The sequence below is a fragment of the Schistocerca gregaria genome, chromosome X, assembly GCF_023897955.1.
Source record: "Schistocerca gregaria isolate iqSchGreg1 chromosome X, iqSchGreg1.2, whole genome shotgun sequence".
Taxonomy (NCBI): domain Eukaryota; kingdom Metazoa; phylum Arthropoda; class Insecta; order Orthoptera; family Acrididae; genus Schistocerca; species Schistocerca gregaria.
The window spans coordinates 243587557-243607914 of NC_064931.1; the positions used below are offsets into that span (position 1 = coordinate 243587557).

Below are 20358 nucleotides of genomic sequence, written 5' to 3' on the forward strand. Positions count from 1 at the left end.
AAGAGGCCATTATTCTGTAAATAAATTACCTCTAACATCACACTTAAAATATGATCGTCCAACGCATCACACATGATGAACGTTTGAGAAGTATAATCAGATGTAAGATGGAGGGAAATTATCGTTGATGAAACGTTAAGATCTAAAGTCTTAAGATAAGGCGCACAATCTTCAAATTGCGAAGTATGGCGAAGAAGATCAGCCGTATCCGTTCAGAGAAACCATCCTGGCAGTTTCCTTAATTTATGGAAACTACAGCAAACCTAATTCAAAATGACCAGTCGAGCTTTGAAGCGTTGTATTCCCTGTGCGAGGCGAGGAGTTATCACTACTTTACCTCGGGACCGAAATTAACTTCAATTAAGTCATTATAAATGTTACGCAAGCTCTGACTTTCCGTACCCCACTTGAAAATGCGAGGTGACTAAATCTTCGCAAACAAATTCACATTATCAGTGAAAAAGCGCCTTCGTTTAATTATTTCCTGCCTCAGAATATCTTATTTAAAACACAGTCTAACTCCTTAGCTGATGGCTATCAAAGCTGCGAGTCAAACGCTACGGCACTAAAATTGCACCAGCACATGTCTCCTACACAACTCACCAGCAGACATAAAGCTATAAGCCAGATGTTTGTCATACCGTCCAGCACCATCGAAACAGCAAGCATCGTCAACACAGCTGATAGTGACACACTTACATTCATTGCAGCCGTCGTCGTATCAGAGGCAACTGTCTCTTTCCAGAGAGCACAAAACTTACCACTAACGTTTCCGGCAACCTGTCATCTTTGGTCACCGTAGTATCGACTCACGCTGCATGATCGAACAAGATGCAAAAACAAAAGAATACTGGGTCACATGCAGACTAATCATCACTACAGCTTGGGTAGTGCAACGGAGAAGAGGCACTTCGCAGCTGTTTCACGTTGTTCTTAATAACTAAGGTGGTCTGCCGAACGTTAACACTAAAATTTCGTGAACGCTTATTAAAATTTGGTTTTCGCTAAATGACTTTATCTAAGGGAGTTATTATTTTCTACAGGCATAATGCTAACAATGTTTTTATCTAAATATAAAAGCTAGTACATGAGTTTTAAACGGATCAGTGTGCGTTCTAACAGTATTTGGAAAGAAATTTCATTAGTATTGCATATTCACAACGACGGCACATGTGGCCCAGCTACCAGCTTTTTTAAATATGCTGCTACAAATCTTTAATATGCTGTAATACTGTTCTCCTGTTTCCATGAGTTATCAAATGACGCTGAAAATATGTTGTACAATTTATTAGCGTTATAGTTAATTCTGTGTATCGGTCCATAAATACATTCCTAGTGTTACCTAACAGTAAAACACTTGCTCCCTTACACACTATCATTTTGCATTTCAGTATCAGCAATCATTTAGATGTATTAGGTTTCCATGTTACATTGATGAGCCAAATCATTATGACCACCTGCTTAATAGTTTGTCTGTCAGTCGTTGGAACGAGATACAGCACTGATTCTATGCATCAGGGATCCGACAGTTTCTTTAATCTGCCAGGAAGTTTCATATCAGCGCACACTCCGCTGTAGAGTGAAAATTTCATTCTAGAAACATCCCCCAGGCTATGGCTAAGCCACGTGTCTGCAATATCCTTTCTTCCAGGAGTGCTAGTTCTGCAAAGTTCGCAGGAGAGCTTCTGTGAAGTTTGGAAGGTAGGAGACGAGGTACTGGCGGAATTAAAGCTGTGAGGACGGGGCGTGAGTCGTGCTTGGGTAGATCAGTTGGCAGCGCACTTGTTCGCGAAAGGCAATGGTCCCGAGTTCGAGTCTCGGTTCGGCACACAGTTTTAATCTGCCAGGAAGTTTCAGTTTCTTGGTAGGTTTGTGGAGGTATGTGACATTAGGTCGCTGCGCACTGGGTATGTAATTCGCGTAAAAAATGGGCCGCCGATTTGCGTTCGCGGTGATGGCGGCCGATAGCGACCAAGATGGGTTCCATAGGTTTTACATTAGGCGAATTTTGTCGCCGAGACAACAATGTGATTTCACTATAATAGGCCTCAAACCAATATAGCACGGTCCTGGTTCCGAGACATGGACAATTATACAGCTGAAAGATGACATCGCCGTCGCGGAAGACATCAATTGTGATGTAATGCAGGTGCTTCGAAGCTGTCAGCGTGTCTTCGGTTGCTACCACAGGTCCCATGCAAGCGCAGGAGAATTTCTCCCATAGCATAATACTGCTGCCACCAGCCTGTGCCCTTGACGCTGCACGTTTCTAGGCGACGTTTACCTCGATGAGGGCGTTTATCAAGACTACTGTCGACCGAGTGTAGCAAAAATGTGAAACACTCGAAGAGCCGATACGTTTCCATTGATTGACGATCGAATCCCGATGATACCGTGCCAACTGCAGTCGTAACTGATGATGTCGTTGGGTCAACACGTGGTCATGTAAGGGTGGTCAGCTGCGGAGCTACATGGTCATCAATGTGCGATGAACGGCGTGCTCCGAAACATTTGTACGTGCACCAGCATTGTGCTGTTTCGGCATAATTGCCAAAGATCACCCTCTATCATAGTTTACAGAGCAGTCAAGCCTCCGAGTCCCACATTCTGTGAAGAGCTATGGGATCAAACCATTTAGCGGCTAGTGGTAGTTTCACTGTCCTTCTACCTTTTTCCGCCGATGCCCACGACAGTAGCACATTAACATTCGACCAGCTTCACCGTTTTCGAGATTTCGTTCGCAGGCTCCGCGTAATAATAACCTGCCCTTTGTCAAAGCCACTTATTTCAATGCATTTCCCCATTTTCAGCCCATATCTTTATAGGGCGATCCCCCGTCCATGTCTGCATCAAGGTGGCGTGCGGTTCTAGGCAGTCCGGAACCGCGGGACTGTTCTGGTCGCAGGTTCGAATCCTGCCTCGGGCATGGATGTGTGTGATGTGCTTAGGTTAGTTAGGTTTAGGTAGTTCTAAGTTCTAGGGGACTGATGACCTAAGATGTTAAGTCCCATAGTGCTCAGAGCCATTTTTTTTTTTTGTCTGCACCTTTTACATACTTTTATGAAAGCGTTACGTGCTCGCACTGCCACCAGGCGGTATCCAATGTCGCGCTGGGCAGTGGTCATAATGTTTTGGCTTATCAGTGTATGTGCCTCTATACGTAAATTTTTTTCGTCCTCAGCTAAAACATTTCAGGAAAGTAAATATCAGTAGTGTTTACGTGGGACTAAAACACTGCACATGTAATCGGGAGAAGCCACAACGAAGTTCTGACCCATCTATTCAGATGTAAGCTTCCGTTGTTCCTTTAAATTACTGTGTGCGGACATTGGAACAGTGCCTTCAACAAGCCTATTGCTAGTACAACTACTACTCATCTAGTCCTTGTCTAAACTGTGTTAGTGAGCCGACTCTCGTGCCCATGCTGACGGAACATTAATTTAAAACATAAGACGGAAGTCTCATCAAGGAATGCAAGAACATTTTCCGTAAGAAAGATTACACAGAACGACAGATACGGCTAGCGTTGTGCCTAACAGCACTTGTGCAGCCTTGGGAAACGAGAGAGCTTGCGGAAAAGTCCGTAGCCACTGCGATTGTTCCGTGCCTTATCTAGAAAAATCTACCCAGTTCCGAAGAAACCGCTGAGTTGAGACTATTTTCTAACCACCTTCCAAAACACTGGAACTACTTAGTAGTATTAACGACAACTTCGGTTGGCGCAAGTTTAATGCACAGTAAAATCCTGTACCAGTTTTACTCTTCTGTTTATCTATTTCGATGCTCTTGCATTCGTTTACAGCGCCGTAGATACAGAAACTCGTCAACTTGTTGTATGACTTCATTACAAATTTTTTACTATTTTTTTATATGATGGTTATACATTACGCTAATCTTATTGCATTTAATTTCTAAGCGTAGCTCCGTTAACTGTTGAAGTCCATCTGCACCAGAGGCAAATAGCAACGTTTCGTCAGCAAACAGAAGATAGTTCAGATATGCTCAACCAACGCGTATTCATTCATCGCTTTTCAGGTTTAAAGATATGAAAATTTCGTCTAGGACTACTGAAAATAGTTTTGGTGATATGGAATCTCCTTAACTGTTTCCCGTCTCAGTGCTGACTGTTCCTAACGAAATCTGATTACATCTGTAGCGCTGACGTTTGTATTCCTCAGTAGACTAACATGTGTTAAATGAATGCCTTGCTTTCAGGGAGTGTCAAATCTGAAGTACCTACAACTGTAAATTATTTCAATAACCTCAATGGTACAGTATTGGGGGTAAATACTACCCCCGGCTGACCGCCGTGGAGAGTAAGTTCGAGTCGTTTACTGAAGGGCCCAGTAAAAACGGCCGCTCCTCAGAATTCAAAGTCCGGCCAAGTCCACGATTTGGCAACATTGAAGGATGCGTGTTTGGAGGAAGTGTTGCATTCTGCTCCAGGTGTTACACTGCTGTATCTGCGGGTGGTCTAGTGGTCCACGTCACACAATGTAGACAAGAACTCGTGAGTTTGAGTGCACTCCTTCTTTTATTTTTTAACCGGCATTTCTGCTGTCTGCTAAAGTTGTAAGTCTGATGGAACCTCAAAGGTAATTTGCTTCACTTTCTAACACATCAGTAAAAGCAAATTTTTCCAAAAATATTTCCATGAAAGTGCTTGTGGCTGTGTCAAGTTCAAAACACTTTATGCTCGAGAGTTTCCTCGCTCTTTAGCAGGCACCAACCACGGGCCGCCTGACGCCAGCCGCCGTCCGACCACGTCGTTACGGCACGCCGCAGCACACCTCGAGTTACTTGCTGCTCTCGCGTTGGTATGTATAAAGTTGTTTCTTGATCTAGTTTGATTTTCCGCGTGAAATAACTTCGATAAACCGAGTGAACATCACGCAGTAGCACGACATGCTTGTCTTAAAGTCTAACATTTATCTTGTAATTATGTGTTCGATTCTTCTGAGAGTAATTTAAGCGTTATAAAATAGAGCCACAACTAGAAAAATGTATAACATCTGTGACATATTGTTCACTTTGGGTTTAATAGAGGGCTTCAGGTATTGGAGGCAGATCAGAACATTTGTATCGTGTGTGGGGCGAGTGGTATGGAACAAATCACCTAAAAAAAGGATTTTCTTATTTCTAGAAAGAACGTTCTGCCATGAAAGATTTTCCACATGCATGAAGTCTCGACAACTGCCATATCCCATGAGCTGCGACTATTTAACATTCGTGCAACATCTGGAGTCAGTAGGTAAGGTTTAGAAGTCTGGTGCAGGAGTAATGCATCCTCTAACACAAAGTAACAAAAGTTTTCTCATTGAGAATTCCTTTTCAATATTGTTACTAGTAACTAGTCCAGATTCATTTGTTACTGCTTAGAAAGAATTTAGTGGCTGAGCAGTGACAAATGACATCTCCTCCAGCAAATAGCTGTGTGAACAAATAATATTTTGCATTTGATGGCTCAAAAGGACTATTCTGCACTACGAACTCCTCCCTAGCAGTGTGTCCGTTGCAGCTGGTATGTCTTGTCAACTACTGAGACACCTTTTGGTTGCAGTGTAAAAAAAAAAAAAAGACCAACAAAACGGCATCAAGTGTCGCTACTAAATGATAACACACACTGCTGATTTCACAACAAATCTGTCCATGGAATTTATCCTTCGGGCATTTTTTTGTGCCCCAAATCTTTCCTTTTCGTTTGCCTTTCCTGCTCCTTATCGAACGACCCTCAAGAAAATTCCTTTCCGGATTAAAATGCACTTCGAACGTGGTGTGATGACGCCTTTAGCTTCGAAAGAGTACGTCTCTACAGTAAAGGTAAACTACTTGAGCATTGTTAGACTGTTTTGGATAATGTGTAACTACACTCTGTTTATTGTATTTCGCCGTATGAATGGGTGGAGTTCCTTAAGTGGCTACTTTAACTAAATAAATGAATTTGGTTCTGCAATATCTGATAAAAGAAAATTACCACTTATCAGATCATTGATTAAGGAATAAGTTAGTACATGCACATCAAAAATGCTACAGAAGGATATGTGTGTTCATCTATAGCTAGAGTCGAGAGTATGTTGAACTTCCAAGTGCAAGTCTTCGAAATGAAGACTGGAATAACTAATCATCATTAGGTAAACTTCACCTTTCCCTACAGTACGCATCAGCATTGCAGCTATGTATCACCTTGCTTAGATCTGCAAGCGGTGGCTGCGGTGGATGGTAAGTGACTCATTGGAACGGTTCAAATGGTTCAAATGGCTCTGAACACTATGAGACTTAACATCTGAGGTCATAAGTCCCCTACAACTTAGAACTACTTAAACCTAACTAAACGAAAGACATCACACATATCCATGGCCGAGGCAGGATTCGAACCTGCGACCGTAGCAGTCGCGCGGTTCCAGACTGTAGCGCTTAGAGCCGCTCGGCCACACCGGCTGGCAATTGGAACGGTACTCACAACTCGTCCCTGTCTGCGCCTAGGTTCAACTCCGACAGAGCAGAGCCTCTCGTCTCAGACGTGTAGAAGTTTCTAAGAAGCCTGGAGATGAAGATGAAGTCTGGAAGTGAAGTCAGGAAAAGAAGTCACTATCTGCAGTGCACTTCTGACAAGAAAAACATTGAGCTCTGTATTTTTTTCGGTTTTGGATAATTTTGGTCAAAAGAATACCGATTCAAATGAGTGCTGACCAATGTCTACAATGTTGCTAGAGACCCTTCCTTATTCGAATATCAGGTAGTTAACCTGTAATACAACATTTTAGTCTTGGGACTCCAAAATGTGGACGATTTACTCCCTCTCTCTGCTTTCCATCGTGCTCTGGCCAATGCGGTTAGATCTCTATAAACACACACTCCCTTTTCCCACTGCTAAATTATTTATACACTCCTGGAAATGGAAAAAAGAACACATTGACACCGGTGTGTCAGCCCCACCATACTTGCTCCGGACACTGCGAAAGGGCTGTACAAGCAATGATCACACGCACGGCACAGCGGACACACCAGGAACCGCGGTGTTGGCCGTCGAATGGCGCTAGCTGCGCAGCATTTGTGCACCGCCGCCGTCAGTGTCAGCCAGTTTGCCGTGGCATACGGAGCTCCATCGCAGTGTTTAACACTGGTAGCATGCCGCGACAGCGTGGACGTGAACCGTATGTGCAGTTGACGGACTTCGAGCGAGGGCGTATAGTGGGCACGCGGGAGGCCGGGTGGACGTACCGCCGAATTGCTCAACACGTGGGGCGTGAGGTCTCCACAGTACATCGATGTTGTCGCCAGTGGTCGGCGGAAGGTGCACCTGCCCGTCGACCTGGGACCGGACCGCAGCGACGCACGGATGCACGCCAAGACCGTAGGATCCTACGCAGTGCCGTAGGGGACCGCACCGCCACTTCCCAGCAAATTAGGGACACTGTTGCTCCTGGGGTATCGACGAGGACCATTCGCAACCGTCTCCATGAAGCTGGGCTACGGTCCCGCACACCGTTAGGCCGTTTTCCGCTCACGCCCCAACATCGTGCAGCCCGCCTCCAGTGGTGTCGCGACAGGCGTGAATGGAAGGACGAATGGAGACGTGTCGTCTTCAGCGATGGGAGTCGCTTCTGCCTTGCGCCAATGATGGTCGTATGCGTGTTTGGCGCCGTGCAGGTGAGCGCCACAATCAGGACTGCATACGACCGAGGCACACAGGGCCAACACCTGGCATCATGGTGTGGGGAGCGATCTCCTACACTGGCCGTACACCTCTGGTGATCGCCGAGGGGACACTGAATAGTGCACGGTACATCCAAACCGTCATCGAACCAATCGTTCTACCATTCCTAGACCGGCAAGGGAACTTGCTGTTCCAACAGGACAATGCACGTCCGCATGTATCCCGTGCCACCCAACGTAGGCTAGAAGGTGTAAGTCAACTACCCTGGCCAGCAAGATCTCCGGATCTGTCCCCCGTTGAGCATGTTTGGGACTGGATGAAGCGTCGTCTCACGCGGTCTGCACGTCCAGCACGAACTCTGGTCCAACTGAGGCGCCAGGTGGAAATGGCATGGCAAGCCGTTCCACAGGACTACATCCAGCATCTCTACGATCGTCTCCATGGGAGAATAGCAGCCTGCATTGCTGCGAAAGGTGGATATACACTGTACTAGTGCCGACATTGTGCATGCTCTGTTGCCTGTGTCTATGTGCCTGTGGTTCTGTCAGTGTGATCATGTGATGTATCTGACCCCAGGAATGTGTCAATAAAGTTTCCCCTTCTGGGACAATGAATTCACGGTGTTCTTATTTCAATTTCCAGGAGTGTATTATTTATGTTAGCCAATAGGAGCTGTCTTTAAGTATCTTTAAACATTCGTTCAGTTTGGCACCACCGGTCGGGTGTCAGCGTCTAGCGCAGTACAAAGAAGATCCAACTCGCTGCTTCCGATTACTCTCTAAGGTATTATCTTAACTGCCTCTGTTTTGCGGCGAAGTTTGGTTTCCCCCTGTTTACTCATGCAAAAGCAGTTCTTCCAGCACTCTGGCCGCTAGGCGGCACACGTCACATGGACATGGCTAGTTAAAAACGAACTCTGTTGTCCTACACATTCCTGAGATGTACTGTGCATTGGCTGGAAGCAGACGTACCGCGCCAACTGTTCTGGTGCAGGTTTTTTCTTTCTCCCTCTGAATAAAGCACTGCTGCGGTCAAGTTCACCTGCCTCGCGTTTCCTTTCACTCAAGGCAGCGAAAGACAGTTCTGCGGTTATACACTACTAGCCATTAAAATTGCTACAGCACGAAAATGACGTGCTACAGACGTGAAATTTAACCGACAGGAAGATGGTGCTGTGATATGCAAATGATTAGCTTTTCAGAGCATTCACACAAGGTTGGCGCCGGTGAGGACACCTACAACTTGGTGACATGAGGAAAGTTTCCAGCCGATTTCTCATACACAAACAGCAGTTGACCGGTGTTGCCTGGTGAAACGTTGTTGTGATGCCTCGTGTAAGGAGGAGAAATGCGTACGATCACGTTTTCGACTTTGATAAAGGTCGGATTGTAGCCTATCGCGATTGCGGTTTATCGTATCGCGACATTGCTGCTCGCTTGGTCGAGATCCAATGACTGTTAGCAGAATATGGAATCGGTGGGTTCAGGAGAGTAATACGGGACGCCGTGCTGGATCCCAACGGCCTCGTATCACTAGCACTCGAGATGACAGGCATCTTATCCACATGGCTGTAACGGATCGTGCAACCACGTCTCGATTACTGAGTCAAGAGGCGGGGACGTTTGCAAGACAACAACCATCAGCACGAACAGTTCGACGACGTTTGCAGCAGCATGGACTATCAGCTCGGAGACCATTGCTGCGGTTACCCTTGACGCTGCATCACAGACTGGAGCGCCTGCAATGGTGTACTCAACGACGAACCTGGGTGCACGAATGGCAAAACGTCATTTTTTCGGATGAATCCAGGTTCTGTTTACAGCATCATGATGGTCGCATCCGTGTTTGGCGACATCGCAGTGAACGCACATTGGAAGCGTGTATTCGTCATCGCCATACTGGCAAATCACCCGGCGTGATGGTATGGGGTGCTATTGGTTACACGTCTCGGTCACCTCTTGTTCGTATTGACGACACATTGAACAGTGGACGTTACATTTCAGATGTGTTACGAGCCGTGGCTCTACCCTTCATTCGATCCCTGCGAAACCCTACATTTCAGCAGGTCCTGTATGGGCCTTTCTGGATACAGAAAATGTTCGACTGCTGCCCTGGCCAGCACAGTCTACAGATCTCTCACCAATGGTCAATGGTGGCCGAGCAACTGGCTCGTCACAATACGCCAATCACTACTCTTAATGAACTGTGGTATCGCGTTGAAGGTGCATGGGCAGCTGTACCTGTACACGTCATCCAAGCTCTGTTTGACTCAATGCCCAGGCGTATCAAGGCCGTTATTACGGCCAGGGGTGGTTGTTCTGGGTACAGATTTTTCAGGATCTGTGCACCCAAATTGAGTGAAAATGTAATCACATGTCAGTTCTACTATAATACATTTGTCCAATGAATACCCGTTTATCATCTGCGTTTCTTCTTGGTGTAGCAATTTTAATGGCCAGTAGTGTACAAATAGCGATGGGAGTGGCCTCGTTGTGGTTTTATGGCCTACACCACGTCCCTCGACGTCATAGGCGTTCAACTTGTTTTCACAGTGGCCTCTCCTGTAGCAACAGATGCAGTTTAACATAGGAAATCAAAATCTAAGTAGTTATGTTTAATAGTACTAATTTATAGTTCATTTAATTTATTCCAACCAAATTTGACTATTACTGATATTTTACACAAATTATGGGGCACTTTTGTTAAAACGGTCTTGTAACAAATGTTAAAGAACACGTGATTGATGATTAATTACTCTCTTATGTTTACTGTTGTGGTTCAAATGGTTCAAATGGCTCTGAGACAAAGACAATGCAGAAGACGACATGTAAGCCGATTTACCAAAGTCTTTATTTGCAAGTTCTGCCATCTGGTAGGTAAGATAGGCAATAATGTCTCTATCAACAAAACTTTAAAGTCCAGGTACTGTAGCAACTTCAGAACCTCCACGTACAATGGCTGCAGTGAGCCAACCATTACCGTGATCAAAAGTATCATTAATGTCAATACTAAAATTAAGTCTGCAACCACAGAAAACACAAGGTCCGTCGACAAGTGCAGTAGCAGCAACACTCTTAACTGGTATGCGGCTCTTCTTGTCTCCAGCTGTTGTGGCGAACTCGATGTTCTCGATGGTTTTGTAGACTGTCTGTTTAGAACGGCGACAAATTCTCCTGTAAGGCATCGAGGCGGCGTTCAATGCAGTTGCCTGTGCAGCAGCAGCAGCAGCGCTAATGAGCCTCTGCTTGACTCTCGCTCGCTTATATAGTATATGCAGTAGCTTGGACCTAGGCAGTGAATGACAGTCACTGAAGGTTAACTGGAGAGGTGTGATTCGGGGTATATTAACAACCCAAGTCTCACATTAAAGATGCAGTTCTGGTTCAAGTTACACCAGAAGTGACGCTTTTATATTTGACATCTGTCGATTACATTTTTTCTAATAATTAGGCCTATACCGCACTCTGAAAAGTACAGTTTCAAAGTTTTTGTGTGATATGTTAGATGTTATTTACGATGCTCTAAATACTGATTTAAAATGTAATATTTTCACTCTTACACCTTAGATACCTGTACTGCTAAAGTATTAACTTTTTCGATACCCATTTTTGAAGCTGTGCAAGTGCGCTAAAAGACACTGCGAGCTGAAATAATACTGCCCCCCGGGAGTATTTTTACTTCCATTCTCAAATCCAGTTGGTAAGTGTTTAGAGAGCAGTGAAGTGTATTCAAATCTGATTATCTGAATATCCTACCAGGACGGCATTAATTTTCACCATTTTCAGAATAAACTGAGCTGCTGTGAAACCAAAAATCTACCTTTCATTAGTTAGAGAATACTTGCTTCCTTACACACAAATTTTATCCATGCAGCTTTCACCACGTGCTTTCACCACGTAAATTAATCATCATATGCTTTTAACCTCATTGACAAAAATCTTTACAGGCCAAAGTCCACATTCTGCCACTGTAGCATAATAAACCACACTCTGAATAACGTGTTTTGGAGAGATCATTAGTGCCCTATATCACTGAAACTACAAATTTTCGTAATAAAAGCGTATAAATATGCAAAACACCAATTACGGCCTGTTAGCCTGGTAAGAGAATCAAAGTGGCGTCACAAAGTTAAAGAGTTTTCACCTTTTGTGGAATGGTGTTTTTCCCTTCATCTCGTATATTAGTAAAACTTGTCTGGTAATTCCAGTAACTGAGGACAGAGTGTACAGTACTCACCACGTTCGTTTCGGTACAGATATAACCTATTTACATGCAACTTTTAATAGCAAAATTATCACTGCGGCACTCGTCTCCAAGCACAGAGGCATCGTTGTATCCATCCCGTCCTTGGAGATTAAAATATAACCTACTTCGTACATAAAATGGATTCTAACCTAACATAACCGCCTCGATCCCGTCAAAAAGTGACGAATGAGATCGGATGCACAGTGACCAAGTTGTCGGCCGATGATATAGGGTGACCTTTGCGACGGTGTCTGACGACCATTGTCGGTGACACTGTGAATGCGGCCTTATACTACTAGCAGGAAGAAATCGTTTCACTAACCGATGTGTTCCTTGGGCAGACTTGGAAGTGACTCCTAGCAATCTATCTCAAACATAAGCCGGCACAGGCTGGAATACCAACAGTATATGTTAATTAATTTTATTTGCATTTAGGGCTAAAGTGTTTAGGGACTAAAGCGTACGTCCTAATACCAAGTGTAAACTTAACATAATCAATCAATAACTGTCACAGCTATTTTTGGTTCTCTGTCTTAAGCGTAGTGGAACCTGAAAAGCTCATTCACCAGACGTGATTCACATTTTTTGTGGGTCTGCAGTGATTATACTGTAAACATTGTGAATAGGCAACACGTCTTTTGATCATTATGGACGTAGCAAATGTTTTTCCATAAGAATTCTGTCACTGTCACTGCCACCAAAACAGAAAATAGAGGAACAGAAACGAAAAGACAACAACACAACATCAATGACAAAACATGAACATCCACAGAGAGACATCATATACTACGAATAACATAAAACTCTAAATTAAGAAAGTCTACTGTACACGGAAACCATAAGAAAAGAGCCGTGTGCAAACTGAAACCAGCGAATGTGTGAAGTCCAAGCTCAATTCCAACTTCTGCTAAAGGAAAGGAAAGTAATTATCACCAGAATACGAACAAGGAACACAAAACACTGAAGGTAATGTCTAGAGTAAGCCATCCTTACGCAAAGCTGTCATTCAGTCTATAAATGCTGAAAGAATGATAAGTATCATCTACTCGCAATTATTACAATGTAAGAACTGCTGATGTTTTGATGGTAAGACCGGAAAGGTTTGCCCTTCCTTAATCTAGCTTCTAAGATAATTCGTAGGGTCAGTATTGCCTCACGTGTTCCAACATTTCTACGGAATCCAAACTGATCTTCCCCGAGGTCGGATTCTACTAGTTTTTCCATTCGTCTGTAAAGAATTCGCGTTAGTATTTTGCAGCTGTGACTTATTAAACTGATAGTTCGGTAATTTCCACATCTGTCAACACCTGCTTTCTTTGGGACTGGAATTATTATGTTCTTCTTGAAGTCTGAGGGTATTTCACCTGTCTCACACATCTTGCTCACCAGATGGTAGAGTTTTGTCAGGACTGGCTCTCCCAAGGCCGTCAGTAGTTCCAATGGAATGTTGTCTACTCCGGGAGCCTTGTTTCGACTCAGGTCTTAAAGTGCTCTGTCAAACTCTTCACGCAGTATCGTATCTCCCATTTCATCTTCATCTACATCCTCTTCCATTTCCATAATATTGTCCTCAAGTACATCGCCCTTGTATAGACCCTTCCACCTTTCTGCTTTCCCTTCTTTGCTTAGAACTGGGTTTCCATCTGAGCTCTTGATGTTCATGCAAGTGGTTCTCTTATCTCCAAAGGTCTCTTTAATTTTCCTGTAGGCAGTATCTATCTTACCCCAAGTGAGATAAGCCTCCACATCCTTACACTTGTCCTCTAGCCATCGTTGCATAGCCATTTTGCACTTCCTGTCGACCTCATTTTTGAGACGTCTGTATTCCTTTTTGCCTGCTTCATTTAGTGCATTTTTACATTTTATCCTTTCATCAATTAAATTCAATATTTCTTCTGTTACCCAAGGATTTCTACTAGCCCTCGTCTTTTTACCTACTTGATCCTCTGCTGCCTTCACTACTTCATCCCTCAAAGCTACCCATTCTTCGTCTACTGTATTTCTTTCCCCCATTCCTGTCAATTGCTCCCTTATGCTCTCCCTGAAACTCTGTACAACCTCCGGTTCTTTCAGTTTATCCAGGTCCCATCTCCTTAAATTTCCACCATTTGCAGATTCTTCAGTTTTAGTCTACAGGTCATAACCAATAGATTGTGGTCAGAGTCCACATCTGCCCCTGGAAATGTCTTACAATTTAAAACCTGGTTCGTAAATCTCTGTCTTACTATTATATAATCTATCAGGAACCTGTCAGTATCTCCAGGCTTCTTCGATGTATACAGCCTTCTTTAATGATTCTTGAACCAAGTGTTACCTATGATTAAGTTGTGCTCTGTGCAAAATTCTACCAGGCGGCTTCCTCTTTCATGTCTTTGCCCCAGTCCATATTCACCTTCTACGTTTCCTTCTCTCCCTTTTCCTACTACCGAATTCCAGTCACCCATGATTATTAAATTTTCGTCTCCCTTCACTGTCTGAATAATTTCTTTGGTTTGATCATACATTTCATCAATTTCTTAGTCATCTGCATAGCTAGTTGGCATATAAACTTGTACTACTGTAGTAGGTGTGGGCTTCGTATCTATCTTGGCCACAATAATGCGTTCACTATGCTGTTTGTAGTAGCTTACCCGCATTCCTATTTTCCTATTCATTATTAAACCTACTCCTGCATTACCCCTATTTGATTTTGTATTTATAACCCTGTAGTCACCTGACCAGAAGTCTTGTTCCTCCTGCCACCGAACTTCACTAATTCGCACTGTATCTAACTTTAATCTATCCATTTCCCTTTTTAAATTTTCTAACCTACCTGCCCGATTAAGGGATCTGACATTCCACGCTCCGATCCGTTGAACACCAGTTTTCTTTCTCCTGATAACGACATCCACTTGAGTAGTCCCCGCCCGGAGATCCGGATAGGGGACTATTTTACCTCCAGAATATTTTACCCAAGAGGATGCCATCATCATTTAATCATACAGTAAAGCTGCACGCCCTCGGGAAAAATTACGGCCGTAGTTCCCCCTTGCTTTCAGCCGTTCGCAGTACCAGCACAGCAAGGCCGTTTTGGTTATTGTTACAAGGCCAGATCAGTCAATCATCCAGACTGTTGCCCCTGCAACTACTGAAAAGGCTGCTGCCCTTCTTCAGGAACCACACGTTTGCCTGGCCTCTCAACAAATACCCCTCCATTGTGGTTGAACCTACGGTACGGCTATCTGTATCGCTGATGATGTTACCTATATCAGCATACCTTCTTTTACATGTAGAAGGTTAAATTACGGTGTGATGACATATTGTGCCTTAAATTAGTCATAATTTCAACTGTCACACAGTAAGTACTTATATATTGTCATAGCAAGTGTGGCTAGTTTTATGAATTTAAAAAGTGAAATAATTAAAAAATAAAATAAAATTATATAAACCCGAAGAAAATCTCTACTTTTGTATCACATGGTTGTTGAATAAAAGCATGTGTTGGTCATCTTGTAAAAAATTACTCATCCATTTTTTTAATGTTTCGGATGAGTAGAAAATGTGTTGTGGAAGTGTTGGGAAAGGTGAAACAGGATCTTGGTGCAGGTTTATAGATTAATAATATAGCTTAAATTTTTAAAATATCTCTCAGTGCACTGCAATTGAGATTAAAGGGTGGAAATAAATAGTAACCAAGCAGAAGAGCTTTGATTGTCATCTGAAGTGAACGATGGATGTCGAAAATACTCGAGTGAAACATTGAACGGCTACATAGGGAGACATTCCACCAGGTGAATGATGTCCATAAAAGTTGATTTCACAGATACAGAACCAGTCAACCTATTTACTGATTTCGATCGAACAGCATGCATTGGGTTATGGGATAGATGACGAGAGATCGTATTCGCTTCCGCAGAAGAAATGAAAATATTAGCGAAATGAGGAAATTTTACGTCAACAGCGTATAGCGAAGGCTGAGCGAGCAAGCACTGCTAAGAGGCATTTCAGAGTGAGGCAGCTGGCGTCGCGTGAAGCCGTTATACATAAAACGCGTATCTCCAGCTGAGCCTGCACACGTACCGTTGCTGCGTATCTCGGCTCGCGCGTGCGCTCTACATTGCACCACAAACCACGTAATCTGTGTTGAACAGCTCTACTCCCGCGTGTTTGTGTATTCATTGTGCAAAAGTCTGCATTTATTACTCAAGTGCGAAAGTATCCAGTGCTCTGGGAGTACTCGAAGTGGGAATACAGAGATGAAATTTTCTTTTCATCCAGCATTTTAGGGGGAGTTAAGACTACAGTACTGAGACGGTATTAAGGCTGTGCATCTTTTTTTGCTTGTTATGAAGGGTTATTTGGTGTTTTCATATTCTCCTGAATTTTAGTGACTAAAAAAACTGTTCTCCAAATAATCAGATGGATCTAGATAATCTGAGCGCTACTTGCTCTTCGCTACGAAAATAAACTGTATACCTCTAGATATCGATATATTTCTTAAACTACATCCATTTAATTTTATGAAAAGAATATTACTATAAGTTAATTTGAAACTGACTAATTAACTAAAACTGTATGTCAATGACTAATTCAGAAATTTGAAGGAACTGTTGTAATAAACGCTACGCCTTTGTCCTGGCTAAATGACTGAAAGTAAATGGTAAATACAGTTCAGTTAATATCTTTTTTATCTGAACACCTGCAAACACTTTTTTTGCGAAATTACTGGGTCCATTGAAGTTGGCTTTGAAATTAGGAGGTAAGCCGTATTTGTTACTGTTTTCCTCTATTAGACGCTAATGGATAGTGAAATAAAAACACTCCTATTTCGCCCATGGTGGACTTCATCAGGATTCTGCAACCGTTTTTGATGACAGAGACAAAATGAAATATTTTTTTCTGTGTCAGTCACATTTTATTTTCTTCCCCCACTCATTTCTGGTTTCCACCCTCATCTTGAGATGTATCACTGCTTGTAAATAGCTTCCCTTTGTCAAATAAAAATAAACTAATCATCGCACCTTATAATTACCAATTCTTTATGTGTTTATATACAGAAAGTAGTTATTATACTATATTGAAGAACCCTTACAGTACTCTTACTGAAATTAGACGAATACTTATCTGTCGTAAGTGTGTTGTAATTACTGGTTAGCAGCGTGCCACCACTGCCAAGGCACGCTTTCTTCAGGAGAGTTAAGGAAATCGTCAAAGTGGTCCCTTACTGCGGCGTTCTACTTTGTAGTTGCAGCAGCAGTTTTCTCAAGAGGTTTCCCACATGTGGTGTAGGCAGCCAAAATTCTTCTGGTGATCCAACTGTTGTAACGTCCCCTTTACCGCACAGGTAGTTCTGGGTAGTATTACTGTGGCTTTTAGTAATTTATGTACAGTGTCCAGTTGCACTGCAACGGCCGAAAGTACAATCTCCACCGTTGGGCGAGTATGCCGAAAGAGTTTCCAACAACACGCCTGCAGTGACTCACTCTAATTGTAAACACTCTTCTTACGGTCAAAATTTCTTCGTGCAAAGGGACGAATCAGATACCTCTGCAGGAGGAAACCTTCATCTCCCAATATAACATATAGAACGGGGGCCCGTCTCTTAGCACTGCAAGACTGTAAGCAGACTTTCTTTTCCCAAGTGTACCGTTTGAAAATGTGATGAATCGCATTCCTTTCCGTACGATCAACGTTTACGGCTATAAACTTGTCGTCAGCATCTACCGAACCAAAAACACTGGAGAGTAATATTTTTTGTAATTATAGTAAGACGATCCAGATGAAGGTGGCGCCTGAGTTCTGATGTGTTTTCCATCTATTGAACCGTTGTAGTGAGGGAAATTCCACTTGTAGTGAAATCCTGCAGCAACGTTCCTCTAAAAATCTACAGTGGGTGTTGGTATGTAAAACGGTTGTATTGTACACCACAAAGCATCACACACTTGATTTATAATCGGCAACACAGTACTAATGCCGACTCTGTAGCGGAAGCTTATAGTAGTGAATGAGTCTCCAGTAGCGAGATACCAAAAAAGAAAAAAAAAGAGTTGTTGCTACAGAGGCTGTTATAAAGACAGAATGAGAGATATTGCGAGATACCCATAGGAGTGCCCTCAGAAGTAGAGACACAAAAAGTGGTCGAGCTGCAACAAACTTAAAAACCTGGAAGTATGAGAAATAAATGGAGTTTTTACTCTCTGCATTGTCAGCTCACAACCCGGTGTTTATTAAAATTATTCTTGAATTGATATTTTTGAACAGAATATTCCACCAGAGCTTGGTAGTCTTACATTAAAGCACAATGTAGTACCTTTATAAACAAATAACAGAAGGCATATCCTCCTATGAAACTATTTTTGATTTGATTGTTAAAAATAATTTTTTCTAGGCATGATAGTAATAATCCTGACGTCATGGATGACTCGCAGTTTACTGAAAATCAAACCAACGATGACGGCACTGTGAATGATGAAGTTCCCGCTGCTCCTGAAGACGATGAATTTATCAACTCTGACCACGACATAAACACTGTCCCGAACAGATCCACAGGAGTCGACAAAATTCTGAATGTTCTGAAAAATAAACGGAAAAACAAACCTGTTCCTTCTGTCCAGACGAAATAGATTTGTTTCTTATTAGCAGCATCGTGGAGTGGCAGCGCGGTTTATGGCGTCATGTCACGGACTGCCCGGCCCTCTCGCCGGAGGTTCGAGTCCTTCCTCGGGCATCGGTGTGTGTGTTGTTCTTGGCATACGTTAGTTTAAGTTAGTTTGAGTAGTGTGTAAGACTAGGGGTCGATGACCTCAGCAGTTTGGTCCCTTAAGGATTCACACACATTTGAACATTTTTATCAGCATGTCAATGTCGGCAAAATAAATTGCCTCGAAGGTTACAAAATAGACTAAAGACGGAAGTTTTAGACGCAGTAAACCGATCTCAAGATGAAAATGACTTATAACGCCGGTAGTGCGTCAAACTCGCTCTCCGTTGGTGTCTCCAACTTGGTCGGCTAATAACCATTCCAAAGATCCTTCACCGTAAAGATGATGATCACTTATAGAAACTGACATGTTGCATCTCTCGCTGCAAGAAGACACAGATGTTGATTTGTTTGTGTAAAAATATCCAGAACAACTGAAACAAAGTTTTAAATGTTCTAAGCACAAACCTCGCGAACTTTAAACTCAAACTGAAAATATTTCTTACGCAGGGACCAATTGCGGTTGTGGCTTGTAACACATGATATCATTTTTTATATTTTGTCTTGCTACGGCAGCAGACAAATCATTATTGTTATTGTGGTCTTCAGTCCAGAGACTGGTTTGATGCAGCTCTCCATGCTACTCTGTCCTGTGCAGACAAATATAGCCTACTCGTGTAATTAGATTGTAATTACCATATATTTTTACTCCATTTTCTGCAACCTTACACACAAACAGGCTACATTTCAATTTTGACATTACTGACAAGGAATTCTTACTTTAGACAAATAGCTAGACGTTCTTCAGGAGGTACTAATTTTCTGTCATTTGCGCCCGTTTATTAATGTCACTGGCAATAAGTGATAAAACTTCACTGAACTGTTTTCATTATGCCTAAAATAAGCTTTAAACTTATCATCGTCAAGCTCGAAATATGCTACGCCGCTGTGAAACGACCTTAACAGTTTGCAAGAGAGCACGCCACAGCCTTATCTGTTGGAAGACTGTAGCCAGTGCTGAGACGGCTCGCATTACCGTTCCACCTAAGCCAAGCGTGCTACCACTTTAATTATCATGATATACTCGTTAAATTTTTTTACCTCAGTTTCTTTTTTAACGCAAAATTGTGTTATGGATAAGCGAGGTCTCTCTGCTTCATCTGTTTTTCTCTCCAACACATCCACATATCCGGAGAGAAACAGAGAGAGAGAGAGAGAGAGAGAGAGAGAGAGAGAGAGAGAGAGAGAGAGAGAGAGAAGAGCGTGTGTGTGTTCCCAGAAATATCTCGAGGAGGTGTCATCCTTCCTTAGGAAATGTGTGCTGCAAGCAAGATATGAAAATACTTGCTGACTAATGTCTACTAATCAAAATTTTGCCCACTGATTTAGCAGGGTGGGGTACTATAATATGCAAAGTGGGAAAAGTCGTTAGGAAGCTTTCAGTTTATACTGAACCGCTAGAAAGTCAATAACGCTGTGGCTGTTTTTGCAAAATATGTAAGAATAATAAGCATTACTTCTAACAAGTAATTATTCATATATTTTTTCTTATTAGTTACTTGCTGTGCACGGGCTCCCGGGTTCGATTCCCGGCGGGGTCAGGGTTTTTTCTCTGCCTCGTGATGACTAAGTGTTCTGTGTTGTTCATCATCATTTCATCATCACTGACTCGCAAGTCGCCGAAGTGGCGTCAACTAAGAAGGACTTGAATACGGCGGCCGAACTTCCCCGCATGGGGCCTCCCGGCCAAAAACGCCATACGATCATTTCATTTTTT

General features: G+C 42.9%; 1 protein-coding gene across 1 annotated transcript in view; it reads left to right on the top strand.

Annotated features, from left to right (window-relative positions):
• Positions 1-18504, top strand: part of LOC126298016 (zinc finger CCCH domain-containing protein 13-like) — a 48459-nt gene extending 29955 nt beyond the window's left edge. Inside the window, exon 4 of the mRNA XM_049989339.1 lies at positions 18270-18504. Coding sequence (XP_049845296.1) covers positions 18270-18504 — 235 coding nt within the window. The remainder of the gene's footprint in view (positions 1-18269) is intronic.
• The last annotated feature ends 1854 nt before the right edge of the window (positions 18505-20358 follow it).